The 20858-nt window shown below is 40.2% G+C and overlaps 2 protein-coding genes across 5 annotated transcripts in view; one reads left to right on the forward strand and one right to left on the reverse strand.

Moving 5' to 3' along the window:
- ncoa1 (nuclear receptor coactivator 1) overlaps positions 1-20858 on the forward strand; it is a 49045-nt gene that overhangs the window by 16631 nt on the left and 11556 nt on the right. For 3 of the 4 annotated variants that reach the window (XM_028396649.1, XM_028396647.1, XM_028396648.1), the window contains 13 exons: positions 9035-9139; positions 11175-11341; positions 11490-11596; positions 11694-11871; positions 13276-13455; positions 14041-14133; positions 16075-16215; positions 17436-17583; positions 17660-18638; positions 18840-19067; positions 19542-19890; positions 20153-20329; positions 20623-20737. In XM_028396649.1, the coding sequence (XP_028252450.1) occupies positions 9051-9139; positions 11175-11341; positions 11490-11596; positions 11694-11871; positions 13276-13455; positions 14041-14133; positions 16075-16215; positions 17436-17583; positions 17660-18638; positions 18840-19067; positions 19542-19890; positions 20153-20329; positions 20623-20737 (2951 nt within the window). In that variant the 5' untranslated portion in view covers positions 9035-9050. The remainder of the gene's footprint in view (positions 1-9034; positions 9140-11174; positions 11342-11489; positions 11597-11693; positions 11872-13275; positions 13456-14040; positions 14134-16074; positions 16216-17435; positions 17584-17659; positions 18639-18839; positions 19068-19541; positions 19891-20152; positions 20330-20622; positions 20738-20858) is intronic. The other variant, XM_028396650.1, reaches the window with a different exon arrangement.
- On the reverse strand, positions 3744-5318 carry LOC114429026 (general transcription factor II-I repeat domain-containing protein 2). The gene is made up of 2 exons (XM_028397874.1): positions 4784-5318; positions 3744-4573 (listed from the first exon to the last, which is right to left on the reverse strand). The coding sequence occupies exons 1-2, from the start codon at positions 5316-5318 to the stop codon at positions 3744-3746; spliced, it is 1365 nt and encodes a 454-aa protein (XP_028253675.1).

A 20858-nucleotide genomic window follows, 5' to 3' on the forward strand; every position in this document is an offset into this window, starting at 1 on the left:
ATTGTCAGCATCCAGTTCAGTAAAGTGTAATTACTCTTTTGTATGTTTAATTTTTCTCTAAAGTGTGCCACACAAATGCACACTAAACCAGCAGCATGTGAGGGCAGCCCTTGGTCTCCAAGGGAGAGCAATTCTCTGCTAAAGACAGAATTCATAACATTGTAGCCAAACAATTCCATGGCTTTTAAAGAATTCAGCCCTGTGGCCTGTTACTAGGTTTTTGCTACCCAACCATACCTGCAAACTGCAGTTAGTTAAAGGCTTGGTATCAACATAGTGCTTCAGTTTCTCCAGGTTAATCATGTTTTCTCTATAAAGGTAACATTTCATATCTAACCAGTTAAATATACAGGGCGTTGAAAGATAAGAATTACAGCTGTATCATTTTCTCCCAGGAAGTTAAATGTTCTTTTCACTTTTCTGAAAATTAGACTACGCTGTGTCTTCACATGAGTTTGCCGATGAAGATTCTCAGTCATCCAGGTCATTTTCATTCATGAGCTCAAAGCAGGGCAACTGGATTTGTAAAGTTTCTTGAAGACATAGCAGCTTGATCAGTTGATTCCGAACTGCTAAAGCCTCTTAGACGAAAATTCCACGACATACAGAAAGTCCGCCATTTTGAAACATCTTCAAGAAACTCTACAGGTCCAGTTGACCTGCTTCAGTCTTGGCTAATTGACACACAGGGTGGTGTCACATGTATTCCACAGCACGAGCCAATAACACCGGTTCCCCACACATGTGCCTATCTGTTGTTTGCTTGATAAAATGTTCAAAATTTCCCTAATTTTTCAGACAACTGATCATGTTGACCTTTAGGCACTACTACATCACTGTGCTGCTTCATTCTTTTATCCTATATACCAGGGATCATCAACTGCATTTGTCCAAGGACCCGGCTTATTCTGAATCAGTAATATTTAAGGTTGGGGCTGCCAGTTGACGATTACTGCTGTATGCTAAGTTCTTTGGCTGATGTGTTGACTGTGGAGCTGTGTGCAGTCCAAGGTTATTTCTTACTCTTGGTAAACATCCTGGATCTTGGTGTACTCGGATTGTGGGAAACAATGGACTGGAACTTGACACAGTATTCAGTTAAGAAGTTAAAAGGCTGTTATTTTTACCTGTATTTGCAACTAATTTACTGTCACTTGATGCCATATTTAACAGCTTTGTATAGTATAATTGTAACATTTCACAGAATGGATTTGATCTTTATTTAAACAGTATAACACCTTACTTCTACTGGCTTTAAAGTAGAGTATATTTGATTTATTATTTGTTAAAAAGCACAGTGTAGTGACACAGGTACCCATAGAAATGTTTTTACTGATTGAATTGTGTGTAAACTAACCATAAAGCTGCCCTTGTGTTGAAACAACAGGCAGACGGCATCAGACAAGATTGGTGTGTCTTATTTGTTAAACCTACCAGTGAAATGACTGCAGTGATCCTGTCTTTGACAGATAACTTCGATATGATGATTGCCTTAACGTCTGACACAGCTCGGCTGAAATGAGTCACTGGGTGCACTGTAGCTCTGTTTGTCTGAAGCTGTATCTATGTACGTTCCCTGGTCATGTCCTATATTCCAGAGGGTGGGCCTTAGCAACAGTGACCGAGCAGCTTCTCTTGGGCTATACCAACTCAGTCAAGCAGAGAGGGGTGGTCACAATGTGTGCATGAGCAGTGACTTAATCTCACATACAAAATAGTTGTATTTAATAAAAGAATGACATTCCACTAGCAGTGCAACATTTCTATTTTATATAGAAGTCCTTAATTACAAACCTTTCGCAGAATTGTATTTATTCGATGAATGCACCCCAGACCATTGTTCATACCATTTCTAGAATCTTTACCATATTTAATACTGAGTGTTGAACATTAAAATATCTTTATTTACTTTAGGACCAAAATGGATATCTTGACATTTGAAACTATTGCTGCGAAATCTCACTTTTAAAAAAACACAAGTTTGTAAACAAGCCCTACGAATAATCTGTTCATGTGGAAATGAGCATATCATAAAGATAATTTTGAGAGTAAGTGTGTCCCTCCTCTCCTACTTCTGTCCTGCCATTCCACATCCTTCACTCCTTACTCTCTACCTGGTGGTCTGTTCCTGCCCCCCCGCAAGCCATACATTGCCTCTGTTGAGTGTGTGTACATGTGTGCAGAATGAGAGCTAAGAGTGAGGAAACCTTTTGAGGATAGAAGAGATAAACCTGGAGATACTGAAGACAGCTATAATGGGGAGCCCGTGCAGGCAGTGGACTGTGTTTCTTAGAGGTCTGGCTCTGTTTTGCTTTTTCTTCTTGATGATGACTGAAGGCTTAGTCCTCAACCATATGTCATTCATGTAGAGAGGGGGGTGAGGTCAGAAGGTGCAGGCTGACCTGGTATACAGGTGTGTGGGTTAGGGTGGCATTTGTTTTGCTCCTGTCCAGTTTTTTCTTTCTGGTTACTGCAAGGCTGATATGTGAGAAAGCATGACTGAAGCTACACTCATACAGCAGCTGTAACTGTAACTATTATTGTCAGACACACATGCAGTTTGGATTGTGAGTGCAAAGCTGTGGATTTTTAACAGTTCAAGGAAATAATGATGAAATTGTTTACAAAGCTTTATGGTTTATTATATTTCCTACATGTATTTAGAGGTACACACTGTGTTTACAATATAGTGTCGCTGCAATAATGCCATTTTTGCGTATGTGGATAACTGAGAGCAGAGAAGAAGTAAAACTGAGCTGATCTTTTTGTTATCAGGAGACACAACATATGTACCTGGGGTACCCATATATGTCATTATGTCATATGATAGTACATGTACATTTTCATACCATCCTCTATATCTAGGGGAAAATGTCATATGAAATTGAGGTGTCTTTACATTTACCTGTTCTTTAGAAAGTTAGCAGATATTTCCCATCATAATTTGTACAGGGTTTTTTCTGGAATCGGGAAAGATTAGAACCAGTAAGGCTGTACATTCTATAAGATGTAATGTGGTTTTCATATTTTTTTCTGCAACACTGTGTCACAGAGTGAATCTTTAGAAAGATCTGGTTGAGTAGGCTTTAGAATTTGAACATATCAATGTGAAAGCTTTTAATACTAGTTCTACATGTGGGACCAGTTGCATCCTATGCACACAGAACCTGTAGTGCAGGGGTGGGCAATTATTTTTTCCATGGGGCCACATGAGAAACAGAAAATATTGTAGAGGGCCGGGCCAAAAGGCTGAACTCAATTCCGCATAATATTAATTTTATTTCTTTTTAAAAACCAGTAAATAGCATAGTTTTAACAAAATGAGTAGGCTATGTGTTATAATTAAGCAATGAAAAAGTGAGGTTGCCTTACAAAAAAATCCTTTATTCAATCAAATTTCCCAAACCAATGGCAAACAAAATATGAACTTTTTTTTTTACTATTCATGTTATATTAATGTTATATTAATGAACATTTTTAGTCACATTCACTCCAAAATGAGTTTCAAAAACTGCTGGCAAGTGGTTCTTAGCATTCTAAGGACATCACAATATTGTCTTTGTGCTCCAAACATTAAGCAAGACACATATTATAAGATACTGTCATTGAACATCACTGAACTGTGATTTTGAAAAAAAGGCTTCCAAAGAAAGTGTCCCAGTTCACTGCTAGTTGGTGCTTTTACATGCCTACATTTGTAGCCTAACCACCCGATTTTGTGTTTTTAAGTTGTTTTTTCTTGTTCAGTGAGTAAAATCTAGTCTCTGCTGGGCTTTAACGAGTGCATCAAAGTCAGGTTGAATGTTTGAGGTGGAGATGCGAAGCACAGCTGACAGATGATCATCAGTGAGAGAGCTTCTATGGGTAGATTTTGCAAACTTCATCATTGAGAATGTTTGTTCACATATGTAGGTTGAGCCAAAGAGAACTAACATCTTCTGAGCATGTCTCCTCATGTTTGGAAAGTTCTCCTCCTTAAGAGTAGAGTAGAAATCCAGCAGAGATCCTGACTTAAAGTGCTCTGCCAGTACTGCATCAGACTGCAGGTCAATGAGCTCCAGCTGAACATCAGTGGGTGCATTATCCACACTGTAGGTAAAGGGAGAGGATATCATGTGCATTTCATCCTCGATTGTTCTGAGATCTTCAAATCGCCTTGAAAACTCACCATGCAATGCTCCTAACATGGATGAGTACCTGCGGAGGTGATCAGCTGATGGCGTGACTTCCTTCAGGGTTTGCATGTGAGTAAGAGTGTTGCTCTCCAGTTGGCGTGAAAGAAGCTGCAGCTTTGTCATGAAAGCCTTCACCAGGCTGTGCATTTGATGAACAAAAAGGCCTTTGCCTTGCAGTTTGGTGTTCAGTTCATTCATCAGTGCAGTCACATCGACAGCAAATGCAAAATCTGCCATCCAGTTCTCATCTGAGAGCTCTGGGATGTCTTTGCCTTTCTTCTCACAGAACTCTCGAATCTCTGCGTTCAGGTCCCAAACTCTTTTCAGCACTTTGCCCAGGCTGAGCCATCTGACAGCTGTGTGGTAGCCGATGTCACTATGCTCAGACTCATGCTCCTCTAAAAGTGCGACAAACTGTCTGTGATTCAATGCCCATGCCCTGATGAAGTTTACTATTTTACTAACAACATCAATAACATGGGTAATTTTTAGCACTGACTTGCACAGCACATGTTGGTGAATAATACAATGCAAAAATACCAACTTTTGATCTGCATCAATTTCAGTCACTTTATCTTGCATAAGTTTCAAAAGTCCAACATTTTTACCTGTAAGATTTGGGCAACCGTCCGTTGTGACGCCTGCTAGTCTGTCCCACTTCAACCCCAGGGTGTCTATGCAAGCATTTACCTCCATAAACAGATCGCTCCCTGTTGTTGTCCCTTTCATCGACCGCATTGCTGCAAGCTCCTCCGTAATCTTGAAGTCTGTTATTCCACGGACAAATATGAGTAGCTGGGCTGTGTCGCGGACATCACAGCTCTCGTCCAAAGCCAAGGAGAAGAAGTCAAAACCTGCCACTTCGCGATGCAGCTGAAGCTCCAAATTTCCTGCAATTTGCTCGATCCTTCTAGTCACGGTTCGCCTGGACAGCGGGACTTGTTCAAATGCTCCTTTTTTGTCAGGGCATATTAGTGCTGCAGAATCCACCAAACACTCTTTGACAAATTCCCCCTCCGAGAATGGCTTACTGTTTTTAGCGATTTTGTGGGATATCAGAAAACTGGTCTTGGTTGCAGCATCCCTGGATGTGTGAAGCTTGGTAAAAAAGCCTTGCTGCGTTTGCAGCTTAGCTAGCAACATTTCCGATGTCCGTGCCCTTTCAGCATCACTCAAGTTTTTGTATTTCTCCGCGTGTTTCGTCTCGTAATGCCGGTTCAAGTTATAGTCCTTAAACACAGCGATCTGCTCCCCGCAAACTAAACACACGGCTTTACCTCCGACTTCAGTAAATAAGTACTTAGCAGTCCAATTTTGTTTGAAATGCCTGCATTCGGCATCGACCTTTCTTTTTTTTGCAGAAACTGACATTTTTGAGGGCTAAAGTCATCTTGTCACCTGCTTGTAACAAGGATCTAAACATCTTGATATACGTATGTCATTACGTCATTACGTATGTGAATAAAAACAACTTCAAAATAAAAGCCATGCAGTTTTAGTCCATGCATGAGGCAAAATGCGAAAACATGTTTATTTTATAATTTCATTACGTGGGCCAGTCAGAGTCAGCCAAAGGGCCGTATGCGGCCCGCGGGCCGTACAATGCCCAGGTCTGCTGTAGTGTAAAGTGTGTTCTGCTTATGTCTTGCTTTTTCCTTATGAGCACAAACACTTCCTTTTTGATGTTACCGCACTGTTTTCAAAGTAAAGGCCTGCTTATTTGTTTCACATTTCTATTTATTTTTTGTGAGTCAGTTGATGCATATATATGATAACCTTTAACTGTAGGGGCTCACCCTTGATTTTGCACTTTGTGTATAAAGAAATTTACAACATTATGCTGAAATTTTACTCACCTTTAACAGATTTTATTGAAACTTCTACAGTTGGGATGAGTGTTTTTTTGCACAGGGTATAGTATAACTATCCGCTCCCTTATTATTATATTGATCTATTGACCAGGTATCGCTAACGGGCTGATACCGGCCTTATTTCAAAGTATCGGTACTGAACAAATGGAATCATTTTTGCTCAACAAGCTTAATTTTACATACATTTTGTTAATATGATTTTAAAATTTTTCATAGGTCAGCAGTACACTGTGGGCAAATTTTAACGGTTTTAAAAATATATCAGATAAATATTTTTTTTGCACAGACCTTTTAATTAACTTCAGTTCTAATCAACAGTAGTGAAAATGTCATTTTCCCCCAGGATTTTAATATGGTCATTAAGTTGTTAACTGTAAAAATCACAAATGTTACCTCCTACCAACAGGGTAAACCACCAACAATCAAGAAGGCATGATTATGTAGTGCCATGGCTGTGCAGTCAAAAAAAGTGGTTATAATGTAAGTCTATGGGACAAAATGGGAGAAAAAATGAAAATCCAGTGCTGTGCAAAAACTAATAATGCAATAAAGTCAATTTTTTTACTGATGTTTGACATGACCAAGACTGTAATAAAGGTTAAAAAGAATCCAGTCCACATTCACCTTTTCTATTAAAAATGAGCCATTTTGTGTGTTTTTTTCCAATTTTCAGCACCACCCCTTATAAAATTGGTGATTAAAGGGTTAAAATCCTGGGGGAAAATGATTTTTTTCACTACTGTTTATTAGAACTGAAGTTAATTAAAAGGTCTATGCAAAAAAATTAAAAAAAAAAACATTTATCTGATATATTTTTAAAACCGTTAAAGTTAGGGGCTATTTGTCCCAAACAACACATAAGGGTTGTGTTTGCGAACAGTCCATGAGGGTTAAAGGCTGCTGATGCCAGCAACCGATACCCAAGGCAAAAAAAAAACTGATGTTTAGTAGTACTCCTCACCATAGAACTACCGCAGTCTGACACCACAGTGCAGTGTAGAGAGTGAATGCCTCTTTAGTTTAGTAGCTCACATTCTTGATGACACAAGAAACAGGTCAGTGTGTCCCATACACAGACCAATGGGACGCCACACAATCAACAGCCACCGCCACAAGTTGATTCCATGTTTTCTTCCGTTCTGTTCATTCAACTCCTCTCAACTCTCCCTTTCCCTCCAGTAACGCAGCAAACAATTAGACGATTAAAGGTCAAATGCAGTTACTATTGAGATAAACTACAGTATATGCCCATAATCAAATAAAAAATAATACAGCAAAAATTAGCCTATGAGGTTTTTTTTACTCTGACTCTGAATGTTTGCTGCTTTAATCTAGATGACAGGTCTTCCTACAATATAGAGTCCCGGTATTTGTATGAACAAACTAATTTTTCGAATAAATTGAGGGTTGAGTGACTGATCAGGTTCAGAGCAGAGGTACGTCAGTATATGGTCACAATATAAACTCTGCAGATCATATGCAAACAAAGCCCCTCCCCCTCAAATAGTCAAATATCCATATTTGCTGTTCTGTCTTTTTAATTATTTTTACAGGAAAATAATTTTGACGTTTGTCTGACAAGATATTTTAATTCGTGAAAAATGTGTTTGTGTTGTTTCCTCCCTCTGCTGTTTTATTGAACATAAGATGAACTCAACTCCTCCACAAACATAATCTAGGCTAATTTGTATATTATCTGTGTGTTGACAGTGTTTTTATTTTTCATTATGGTGGATGGCTCAGATCTGTTTTAAGTGATGTGTGTTCGCTGCACAAGGAGGGCCGATGAGGGGATGAGAAGGGTGATTTGAGGTAAAATGTAAACAAGGCTAGTCAGGATGGATTAGTGTCTTGTGAGCAGCATGGCCTTGCAGCAGTACCCAACACTTGACACACGCGACAATTCTGGCCTGCATTTTGCAGGTTGCACGTTTTTGTGCGTGTGATTTTTATTTAGATAACATGCATGATTGTGGTTTTACACATTGAGTAGAACAAGGCTTGAGCTCATCTTTGGTCATGTGGCCTTTTTTGATTTATGCCTCATAGTCAGGGTGTTGATAAAAATTCTCAGTCATCAAGGTCATAATTCATAGAACGATTGAAGCAAGGCGTCTGGACTTGTAGAGTTCCTTATAGTCAGGAAGTTTACACTTTCCACATAAGGAAATAAACAGCCTCTGTGTATTAATATCTCCAAGACTCTTTCAGCCTTGGTTTTGCCAATGATCAAATTCATTGTCCATGCATAAATTATTGCAGCATGGTTAAATACAATTTTGGAATGTTTTAACTTCCATTATTGGTTGACAGATGATGCAAGAAATCTCGTTGTCTCCTGCATTCAGGTGTGCTTCAGCAATATTGCAGCGTTTGTGTTGCCGTGGCTACCATTCTGATGCAGTGTATGAAAGAGATGCTGCCTGTAGACTTTGCAGATAGAGAATAAAGAAGTCCATTAGTGCACACAGGAGAGCAATGTAAGAACCAAAAGGCAGCATATTATGGAGGCTTGTTGGCCAGACTGCACTGGTATTTTATGTACAGTAGGTTCAGCAGCCTTTGTGTTATGTGCAAATTTGTGAACAAATGACACAATTCTGCCCTATAGGCAAATGTAGTTTTTGAGGAATATTCTGAATATTCTGCTTGTGGTGTTGTAATAAAGCACTATGTGCAGCTCCCTCTTTATTAACATTGCTGTTGGTGGTTCTGTCTGGATAGCATTTATACATTTTTGTTTTTTTGGACAGTTAAGTTCTTTGAGGACCTGCTTGTGACTCTTAATTAAAGGTCACTTTGTGAACCTTACAACTGTTATAAAATGCAGATGATTATGTCTGCCGATGCAGTAGTTGGTTACTTAAGTAGGTTAATTGGTGGGAAAAGGTCAGAATGAAAGGTTGAATTGTGGGATTTTTTTACCAATGGTTCCTTTTACCCTTGTCCCAGACCTTTCTCCTCAATGTGTGTGTTTCTCCTCTGCAGGTCAGTTGAAGCTAAAATGAGTGCAGTTGGGGAAACCCCACTGGACCCTGCCACGCCAGAGTCACGCAAAAGGAAGGGCTCACCATGCGACACTTCAGGGCAAAGGTAAAGATACAACCCTACCAATACTTTAAAGTTACTTTTAATTAGTAAAAAGGTCCAGTTTAAGAAAATGTCTTGAAGCATTTATTATTTCAGCTGCACTGATTCACCTTGCCATGTGGACACATGAAGCAGACTGGCAAGAGGAGTGGGATGTCCCCTTGTTAAATCTGTGCGGGCTCCATAGGTGGCGACAAATCACACTGTCCACGGGGAAACTACAGGACTGTTATACACAGCTAAAACAAAATGCCTCAATAGCAAGTGGAATTACAAATATAAGGAAGGTTATTACCCCATTACAACAGCTCAGTGTGAATCTACAGCCTCCTGCTGCCAGGCTGTAGAATGACACTGGTTGATGAAATCATGTTGAGCTGTGGGCTGGATGTTGCTAAAGAATGTGACTGTGGCTGGATCAGAGCCAAAGTAGGGCATTTAAAAATTCAAATTCAAATCAGCCTAAAGATTGACAATACCAATGATTGTAAAAATTCTGATAATCGGCTATGCAAATTACAGCCAAAACAGAAGGTTGGTGCTTCAAAGTAAAGTGGCTATGTGAAAAGTGGCTGTGGTATTCCTTTTTGCCTAGTTAACAGAAAAGCGCTGGGCGGTCTGAGCTAAATTTTGTATCACAGTATATTTATCATATTGTAGCGGTTTCTGGTATTTGATGTTTTTTTTCCCCCTGTGCATGCACCGGACATACCTGGCAAGTTGCTTTCTTAGCTTGTTGCTAATTACAAACAGCAGATCAGAGGCACTGAAGTGAGGTCAAACTCTGATAACTCTGATTAACTGTTCTATAGCTGTAATTAGTGACTAAATAAGAAAAAGACAACACAGGGTTAATTGCAATATAACATAATTAAACCTAAAGTTTAGATAATTTAAGATAACCTTTATTATTCCCAGAGGAAATTGTGGTGTCAGAGGACTTAAGTACTTGATGTTAAATGCAGCTGTATGTCAAAGTGTGTAGAAATGAATGTTCCTAGTCTAGTGTGTGTTTATGTGTGACTCTATAAGGCCCAATATCTGATGTAAGCTGATGTTACAGCCTCGCTAGCATTTCTACACAGCCAGTGACCTGCACATTTCACACAGCAGTGTCCTCCCTCTTCTTACCCCTCCTTCCCTGAGTCGGTCACCACGCCTGTGTGTTCTGGCAGGCCAATGCAATGACCTACTTTTGCTGTTGTAGTTTCCCACACACATACGGTACTCACACTTATACACACATGCTTTTTTCGTTTTTACAACATGTATAAGCATTGACTTAAGGGCAGGTATTTGTCATCTGTTCTTAATGTTCAACTACTTTATGACAAGTTTTATTTGTACATATTAAAGAGGCATTATAGACAACACAGCTGAAAGAATGCAGTAATTATTAATGCATGGAGTCCACTTGTCTGCAACAAGACAGCGGCAGAACCTTTTGGTCCTGGAAGCTGGGCGGTGGGGCCTCTATGGATCGAACTTTTTTGCCCAGCATATCCCACAGATGCTCAGTTTGCTAGAGATCTAGGGAACTTTGAGGCTAAGTCAACATTTGGACTGGTTGTTGTGTTTCTCAAACCATTCCTGAACCATTTTTGCTTTATGGCAGGACGCATCATACCAGGGAATAGCATCACATGATGCACATGCACCGGGCCACTACATGATACAAGATATTTTTATATGATAAAAAAGATTTAACATGATTTTTTGGTTCAGTTCAATTCATTTTAGTTTAGTTTAATTCAGTTCAATTTAGTTCTGTTTAGTTCAGTTCACAATAGCTCATCTATTGGATCACACCACATGGGCAAGCCTCTCCTCTCTCGCATTAATGGGCCTTGGATATATCTAGGACAGTTATATAAACAGCCACCAGAAAACAACCTGGGAAAAAGAGTTCAAGATTTGAGTTGAATCTAAAAAATAATTCTTCTAATGAAGCTGCTTGGAGAACCAGTGAAATGTCTTCTAGTCTAGTCTAGTTGCCCCGCTAACAACAACACATCTGATATTATGGTTTTCTCTGCAGTCTTGAGAAGCGGAGACGGGAGCTGGAGTGCCGCTATATCGAAGAGCTGGCCGAGCTGCTGTCATCCAACATGGGTGACATAGCCTGTCTCAGTGTCAAGCCTGACAAGTGCCACATCCTGAAGAGCACCGTGGACCAAATTCAACAGATCAAAAGGCGTGAGCAAGGTAGAGGAATGCATATTCTAAAGAAGTTTCCTTTGACTTTCTTTTTTTAAAAGTGTTTATTTTATTTGTGTTCAAAACATTAGCGGTATGTATTGGTAATGTTTTGTATATTTGTATGTCTGACTTTCTGTTTGTTGCCTCTGGACAGAAAAAGCTGCTCTTCTTTCCCCAGACGACGAGGTGCAGAAGAGTGACATCTCCTCCAGTAGCCAAGGACTGGTGGAGAAAGAGGCACTGGGGCCCATGCTGCTAGAGGTAAACAATACATACAAAGTCACACACAATACTTTCACTCCATCACCACGAACACACAGTCTGACTTTTTTTTCTTTCTCTGTTCCTGTTCACTCAGGCCCTTGATGGGTTTTTCTTTGTTGTCAACCGGGAGGGCCGAATCGTCTTTGTCTCTGAGAATGTGACGAGTTACCTTGGATACACCCAGGAGGAGCTGATGACCTCAAGTGTCTACAGCATCCTCCATGTTGGAGACCACAATGAATTTGTTCGTAATCTGCTGCCCAAAAGCCTGGGTGAGGGAGCTCTGTAGGGTTCAATTGGAAAATCACTATCGTAGCTTTACAATGCCAATAGCTATTATTCTTTTCAAAGAGTTTTGATAATTACAATTTTATTATCTTCATGTATGATGGTTTCTATGCCAATAACCTATTAATAAAAGTGGAGATGTATTTTGGCAGCAAAATCTGTAAAGAGTGTTTAAATACAGATAATTAACTAGGTTTATTATTGGCACATATTGTAGCAAAGGCAAAGGCACTGTGTAAATTTCAAATTAAGTTTTAGTGTCACAGAAGTACTGCATGGGAGGGGAAAAGGTGCAAAGGCATCACATGTGCGGGCAAGTTTGACGAGTCCTGAAACAGAAACTGTCTTCTCTGTGCTGACGTTTGTTGCTCCAACCTTGAGAAGAAATTGTAATGAAAATGGAGGAGTGTCAAAGTAGCAAGAAGGTTAAGTGAATATATTCTTTTACTGTTCCTCTAGGGCAGACCTAGGCAAATTACGGCCACTGGGCCAGACCCGACCCACTTGCATCTTCAATGCAACCCGCGTACCATGCACTAAAATATTAAACAAATATTTGAGTGCACAGTACATATTAAACAAAGGTGGCAAAAGTCAGCTGTTGAGCACGCATTACCAGTAACATCTTCCCAACCCTCCTTTTCTCTTTCATGCTGCTGTACTGCATCATCCCATCTACTTTTTGTAGAGACACGGTTGCGCTTTCTGCACTTTAAAAATGCTGCGCGACTATGCTGAAATGTACGGTAAAGCATCTGGAAACTCCACAGTGCATTTAGATGTTACTGCGGTGCTGCAGCTGATATATTTCATTGTCATCTGTTCTTAAAAAGCACACTTCTTGCCCAACTTTCAGAACTTTCAGAACTTAGTTTCTAATGGTTTTCTTCTGTAAAAATATCTTCACATTATCTGTGCTGCTGTGCGGGAGTGTGTTTTAACATACAACCAACATACACTCAGAGTAGACGTGGATACACACACGAGGACGGAGGAGCGAGCAGTAAATGACAGCAAAAGACACAAAGATGAAAATGTAACAAGAGCATATTTATAAAGGTAGATACTGTGCCCGGGATCTCCAAGTTATATTACTTTATTATTTATGACTGTGGCCCATTTGCTTTCTTATGGAAGTCTATGTGGCCCTTGCAAAACAATAACCCCTGCTCTAGGGAGCTAAATATGTGTATATTTTAATAATCAGTAAGGTGTCTTTATTTAACAAATGTGGAACACACTAAGACCAATGCATTCTAAAATTCCTCTAAGGACTGGTGAGCTTTTGTGTTTGTGGTCTCAAAAATGTGTGTGATTGTTTGAAATTGATCACAATTCTGCAAGAGTGTGGGAGAGTATTTAACATGTTTTTATCTCTATTTGACTAGTAAACGGTGTCCCGTGGCCACAGGATACTGGCCGTAGGAACAGCCACACTTTTAACTGTCGCATGCTGAAGAGGCCACCAGATGAGGTGGATTCGGAGAATCTGGAGGCTCGCCAGCAATACGAGATCATGCAATGTTTCACCGTGTCTCAGCCTAGAGCCATGCAGGAAGAAGGAGAGGGTACATGCAACACACACTGCTACAGGCATTTCCTACACTTTATTAGATAATTAATGTGTCCATAAGATTGTACACACATGTTTTTTACAGACTTGAAGTAATATTTGCATTGTACACAGGATATGTATAATTATATTTGCTACGTTGCCCATTTGATATTGGAGGTCGTTAAAAATAATCCTAGCTATATTGAAATGGAGATAAGCTTATACAACAGTAATTTAAATGCCTGCATAAATAGGATGCATAGGTGTGGCTGATAAAAAATGCATAACAATAAATGAGTAGTTATACTCTAGAACTATTCTCACAACAGGCTGTAGCTTTTAAATGGTTACTTTGTCAGTGGTTGTCTGCCCTGTTGGACCTGCTTTTCTAGGTTGTCTTTCCACCTTAATTAAAAAATACAGTAAATAACCAAGTCTATAATATTTGGTTACACCCTATTTATCTACATTGCTTGACTTAAAAGTGTAATGAGTTTGTACTAACAGGGTACTGTTAAAAAAAAGCTGTTTTGTTTTTTAAAGTTTGAGACTGTGGGCAGTGCCATAAATCTTGCACCTGCACCATCTGTTTCCTCAGACCTGCAGAGCTGCCTGATCTGTATTGCGTGTCGGATGCCACGCAGTCAGCCTGTCAGCACTGAGTCTTTTATTACCAAGCAGGACCCTACAGGTAAGACACACACAGATTTAACGGAAAAGCGAACACAATTGTTCTAATGTAACTTGTAGGGTTTTTAGCCATGTAGTCCACATTGATTGATGCATTACATTGAGGGGAGTAAAGTAGTAAAACAGACTATGGGGTCATTCTGTGTGAAATCATCCAGCTTCAGGCGCATCAGCCAGATGACCTCCTCAGATATCTTTCAAAAAATTCACTGATGTACATCTATTGATATTATGGAGAAATCTAGAGTTTTAGGTCTGTAATGTTACAATTTGCAAAATAAAACCCTTTGAAGTTTAATTTATTTTTCGATTTACTTTTGGCCAAATTAAAGCTTGTACTGCATGGCCTCTGTTGCATGTAGGAATCTGGTGTTTGCTAACACCTTTGTCAAATTTTTGTGCATCACTGTTCTGTAACTATGCAAGATGGAGAGTTTGCTATTTGGTAGAATTATAGTGGTAATATGTCTCTACCAGGAAATATCACCAGTATATTTATATCTTGCAAAAGAAATGCCACAGGTAGTATTTTTCTATGTTGACAATTTTTATCAGGATGTCCACGGGGTCCTAAATATAAATATATAAATAAATATATTACAATATATCAATAATCAATATACAATAAATCAATTGTGGGAAAATGAAGGCCCTTAAAAAATATTGAAAAGTCTTAACCCCCATTTCATGAGGTATTAAATTTTATTGTGATTTAAGCTTTGACTCCAGAAAGTAGCCATGAATATTTATTTTCCTCTTCGCGATGTGTGCTGTGCACTTACAGGTGCGACGTCACCCGACGGCGAATGTTTTGGCATTTTCTTGCACACTTTGCAAGGAAACAATAAGCGTAGCATGGGCATAAATGCTGTAAAATTGAGCAGTAGTATGGGCGACACACCAATGCCCATACTAGGCACATGTCCAAAATCATGATGTAATAAGTTCTTGTTCCCCCGAAAAGGACACAAACTCCCCTGAAAGCCTACTTTGAGACATTTAGGGGAGCTCTGAAATACTGTCTGTTTTTGGGTCACACGTTAGAGACTGGATTTTCTGTAGAGTCAGGTTCCTGAAATAAATATAGTAAAACACGCCAGTGCGTGTTTATTCGCTGTCTCCGTCTAATAACCACAATGCAGTGGTTGTTGCCAACCATGAGAGGCCATGAGAGCGTTACGTTGCCTATTGAATTTCTCTTCACAGCTTACGCATTGAGAGTGAGACCCACACAATTCAACAGGCTCACACGGCACACATGGCTTGACCGCACATAAATTCCTATAAACTATCCTATAAACGAGTCAAAGGCAGACTACTGCCTTCGCTTCCAATAGCTGTCTGGATTTAGCGACCTATTAATTACTTATTTACCTAATTATTATTACAAATTACCACTAATTTGAAAACTGCCTGAAGGGAATCAATATACCTACGTTAGGTTTAATGAATTCAGCTTACCTCATTTCTGTTAAATTGCAAACTACAACTGTTAAAGATGTGTTCCTAACAACCGCTTAAAGGGGGCGATGGGGTCTTAAAATATTTTTGAAAGGTTTTTAAAAAGTCTTACAAAGGTATTGAAATTAACATCAGGATTCCAGCATATACCCTGTTTATGAAAATGTGCTATTTTCAGAACCATATTTGACCATGTTGACAGTAATCCATCACCTTCATATTTGTACATTATGACCTCACATATCTCAGCATGATGTGACATGAATATGGTTTTGGTGCCAAGCTTAGTTTTCAAGTTATGTATGGGGTCATTCGGCAGCCATGGGTGATTTCGCATGGAATGTCATCCAGTGGACTAAAAAGCATATGACCTTAAAATGATTGCAAAATGCAGAATTTAAAAAGGTTGATATACTTAATTTGTTACTGTGTTGAATTTAGCACTGTCTGATCTTTTGTGCCTGTGTGCTCTATGATCCAGGTAAGATCATCTCCATAGAAACCAGTGCTTTGCGAGCGACAGGTCGGCCTGGTTGGGAAGACCTTGTCAGAAAGTGCATCTACGCATTCTTTCAGCCGCAGGGCAAAGAGCCCTCACACGCCAAGAAGCTGCTGCATGAAGGTCAGTAGCCGAAACTCCTCTCCAATAATTCATTGACATGTTTCTGCCAGGTTTATCAGAGTTACTAGGACTTTGAGTATGCCAGTGTTATTACAATGGACTGAATTGAATGAGACATTTATTAACTTTTGTGTACTGTGCATGGAGATTTTAAAAAGAGTCTTAGAATGGAAGGGGCTCCATGGTGAAAAGTCTGGCAACACACAGAACTTCACTAATGTTTAAACAAGACCAAATACATACAATATTTAAGATATATAAAATATTTTCTTTTGAACAAAATATTGTACATAATGTAAATAGTTTTTAATTTTTTAGACACTGAGGCTCACATTAAACTGTCTGAGGGCCCCGTCTCACTTCCTTCTTTAGTTAATGTGATTTTGTAAGGTATGTAATTTTTGTTACACATGGGCCCAGTAAATCCAAACTAAACTGCTAATTTTGGTGTAATTACTTGGTCCCTATATCCTTATATATTCGATTTAGAATCCAAACTCAAAAAGTGAACAAAAATGACTTTTACTATCAATATTAATGTGATACAGAAAAAGATTTGTTGTTGTACCATTAAATCTGATTTAATCTCTCTGGAGAGAGAGAGAAAGTGTACACACATCATGACAGCAGTAACTTAATTCATTGAATTAATCAGAATTTAACATTGCATTGTTCACTTTTATGACCTAACACAAACTAGCTTGCTCCTCCTGAATGAAACAAAAAATATATGAACTAATTTAGAACTTCTAAAAGGTCTGTATTTCCCACAGCTCAGTAGTGAATTTATGATGATGGTGCTGATGACGAGTGCAAGTAAAAGAGACACACACCAAGCCAGTTGATAAATAACATCTGGGTCACACATCAAAAATATTACCTATCAAAATGTAATTTTTATACTATGTTTTAAGATGTTTCTTTTACAATTTTTGGTCATAAAATAAACAAACGTTAATAAACACGTTTTTTGTTCTCTACCACATCAATAAAGAAATAATAACCTTTGTAAAACATTTTTTAAATGATTTTGACTTCTGAATGGAATATCGAATAAACCAGGGATACACAGACCTTACTGCAGTACCTTTGGCGCAAAGGTTTTATTAGCAATAAAAGCTTTTTAGCACTTTGTATAAGTGGGGAAAGGAGGGGGCATAAAACAAATCCCTTGTTTTTTTTGGTGTGTTTATTTGTGTATCTGTTACTGTCCTGCACAGTGATGACCCATGGCACCGCTATCAGCCCGCTGTATCATTTCACTTTAAGTGATGGCACCCTGCTCAGTGCTCAGACCCGCTGCAAGTTCTGCTGCCCCCCTAACCCTGATGTACAGCCCTTCATTATGGGCATTCACACTATTGACAGGTACTGTGATTAACACACAATAATGCACATTGACAATATTTTTTGACATCAGTTTTTGTTTCCTTCTCCCTCTTAGGGAACACAACACTGCTAGCTCTCAGGAAAACACTAACCCCAGCCTTCCACCTGCCGTTGGCAGTATCGCCCAAACTTTCTCCCACTCCCCTTCCCTACCTCCTGGCAGCACTTCAACACAAGGCTCGGGCTTCACCACCTCAGGCCTTCACACTAATATTAGTATAGCCTCCTCCCATGGACACAACCCAGCCACACCCACAGGCTACCTGACGCCCAGTCGGACGAATTGTCCCCAGCAGTTCAACAGCCCCTCTCCTTTGAGCAGTCCACTCACAGCCACCCCTACCTCTTTTATGTCACCCAGGATGCCACGAGCAAGCCCTGGGTTAGGGGGAAGCCCTCGGATTCCAGGGAACCCCTTCTCTCCCTCCACACCTGGTCTCCATTCCCCAGCTGGAGCTCTAAGCAGTGGAGACAGTCTCAACAGGCAGCAGTCTGGGGGTGATGGTAGTAATGGGGCAAGCGGTGGATTAACAGAGTCTTTCCCACTGTCCTCTCCTGTCCTCCAGAGACAAGCTAGTAAACCCACTGGTTCTTCTACTCCATCAGCAAAACTCCCAGAGGGAGTGGAAGAAGTGGTAGAGGACTATGATAAAGCCCCCCTTCCTTCTGCCTCACAGCTAGGTAACCCCAGACTCAATCAGCTCCTGGATAGCAATGGGACAGGAGTTGAATCAAACAACAGCCTCCACTGCACCACCTCATCACCTCATCCTCCTAACCCTTCTCCTGCCCCTCAGTGCCCTGCCTCCCACAGCAGTTTGACAGAACGACACAAGATCCTGCACCGACTGCTCCAAGACAGCAGTCCCAACGACGCCTCTGCCACCACTGAGGAAGGAATAAACAGAAATGAAGTTGAGATCAAGAAGGAACCTCCTCCTAGTCCTGCACTGAGTACAGCAACTCCTAAGTCCAGCTCCAAAGAGCCACAGGACCATCAGTTGCTCCGATTTCTCCTGGATACAGATGAGAAGGTGCCTACAAATTTTGTATTTGTCATTCTTTTTCTCTCTCCCATTTTTCTCTGTAAATATGTAAATGTATGTTAAGGAAAAAATAACTTAAATGAGATGTTAAACTAAATTACCTTTCTTTCTGGACTAGTACTGTACAATGCATAGTATATACCCTGTTGTCTCGTCATGCTAACATGCTATGGTAATGTGTTGTTGAAGGACTTGGGAGACCTGCCACCTCCATCTGCACTCAGCCTTCAGACGGTTAGAGTAAAAGTAGAGAAGAGAGCCAGCGGGGAAGGATTGGCTTGTACAGGGTCAACTGCTACAGCTGGGGCTGCATCCAAACTTGCAGGAGGTTCCAGCAACTCGGCTTGCATCAGCCCCAAATTGAGCCCTGTGGGAGAGAACCACAGAGACAGTCGCAAAGACAGCAGAGACTCCACGGTACAGTGGTTAATGTAATAATGACCAATTTATATATGCATATATTGGGGTGAATGGTAAGGTTATTAACAGTAGAACATCAGCTGCAACTACAAATTCAGGAAATAGTAATAAGACATAACTGACACCCTTTTAACTCTGAAAGTGTATGCTAGACTTTCAAAAACTAGCTGAGGTAGGTAAACCTTGATCCTTGATTCGGCATTTGTGCGTGACAGCCATTATAAACTGAGCTGAATGTATGTCTGTTTTCTTGGACTTTGGCTCAGCTACTGGCTCAAGGCTTTGAAGCTTACTGCCCTTCTGACCTCTTTTCGCTTCTCTCATACACTGATCTTTTGCCATTGTCTTTGTCTCACCCATTATTTTTGATTATTTTTGTACTATTGGGAAATGTATGTATTCATCCTGTCTTTTTCATCTCAATTCCCATTCTAATTGTTTATGCTTAACTTTTTGCCTCCCACCCTTTAGATGTCTGGTGGATCTGTTGACATGGACCCTCTCACCCAGCTGCTGCCGGGCCTAAGAGGCCCAAGTGGGGCAAAGCAGGCCAGTGAGGATTCAACCATCCCTGGTGGAGGCCCTCAACTTCACTCTCCTGGCTCTCAAGCCCCGGCTCTGCTGCAGTCCCCTGTGCCTCAGCTTCAGTCACCCCTTTCCCAGCCTCAGTCCCTTCCACAGTTGCATTCACCATCACCTCAGCTTCACTCCCCTTCTCCCCAGCTCAAACTGCAGTCACCCACACAACTCCATCATGGTGAGGCCAGCACTCCGCGCAATGTAAATGTAAAGAGAGAGCCTCCAGGCACTCCTAACAGAGGTACAGTTTCCTTGACCACAGATTTTTTTTTCACAGATTTTTTTATTTTTTTTTAATATCTTTAATTATCTTAAACCGTAAAAATATGTAATTTTTCTGTGAATTGTATTGGCTTTCAAATAATTCTAGTATATGTCAACTATATTTGTTCACAAACCTGTTATTCTTAATGCTTTCCAGTAATCTGGAGGCATTGCAGTTTCACTCTCATGGTACAGTATATGATTACGTTGTTGTTTGCCATATCTTTCATGTGTCACAGGGCTCGGTGATGGTGGCCCACCCTCTGGCTGCAGCCTACAGAGTCAGACATCTTTTGATTTTTGCAATCCTGCCACTCCAAGCCAACAACAGGGCCAGGGAGACCCCTTCCAGACCCCGAAAGACAGCAGTCCATTTCCTGAGACGGACATTATCAACACATTCAGTTCAAGCACTGGTATAGTTAAAATATACTGAAAATGTAATAACTGTTTGTAAACTGAATACCGTGTTAACAAAATTGTTTCTGAGGCAAAAACTGAATGAAGCATACCTGACACTAAATATTGTGTGAAGGCTGTGTTGAAATGACCTCCATTCATTTAAAATTATACATGTGAGCCATCATGAACTTGTTTTCTGTTTGACAGTCAAGTAGTTCCACAACTACCTGTGTAACAGAGGAAGAGTGTTTACTACCCTGCTGTTAGTATCTATGTAAATATGTAACACTTCGTCTGTGTTTTACAGGCCTGACCAAGATAGATGTGGGGGACTCCCAGTTCCAGTCTCTGGCTCTGACTGACACCTTGTCTTTTGATGGTCTTGGAACATCTCTACCAGCTCCCTTAGCATCACCTCAAGAGTAAGTGTGACTACTTGATCTACTGTCAGTAATGTTCTTAGTCCAGAAATGTGAGACTGATTGTGTACTCTTGTGTACTAGCCCCCGAGTACTTTTCAGACCTTGTCAGCCTGCATAGGCC

Source organism: Parambassis ranga, chromosome 24 (assembly GCF_900634625.1).
Source record: "Parambassis ranga chromosome 24, fParRan2.1, whole genome shotgun sequence".
NCBI classification, from domain to species: Eukaryota; Metazoa; Chordata; class Actinopteri; family Ambassidae; genus Parambassis; species Parambassis ranga.

Excerpts from the sequence above, each read along its gene's own strand:
- LOC114429026 (XM_028397874.1), bottom strand. The coding sequence starts at position 5,318 with ATGTTGCTAGCTAAGCTGCAAACGCAGCAAGGCTTTTTTACCAAGCTT. Across the intron at positions 4,574-4,783 it reads CGGTTGCCCAAATCTTACAG|AGGAGCATGAGTCTGAGCAT; the intron begins GTAAAAATGTTG and ends TCGCACTTTTAG.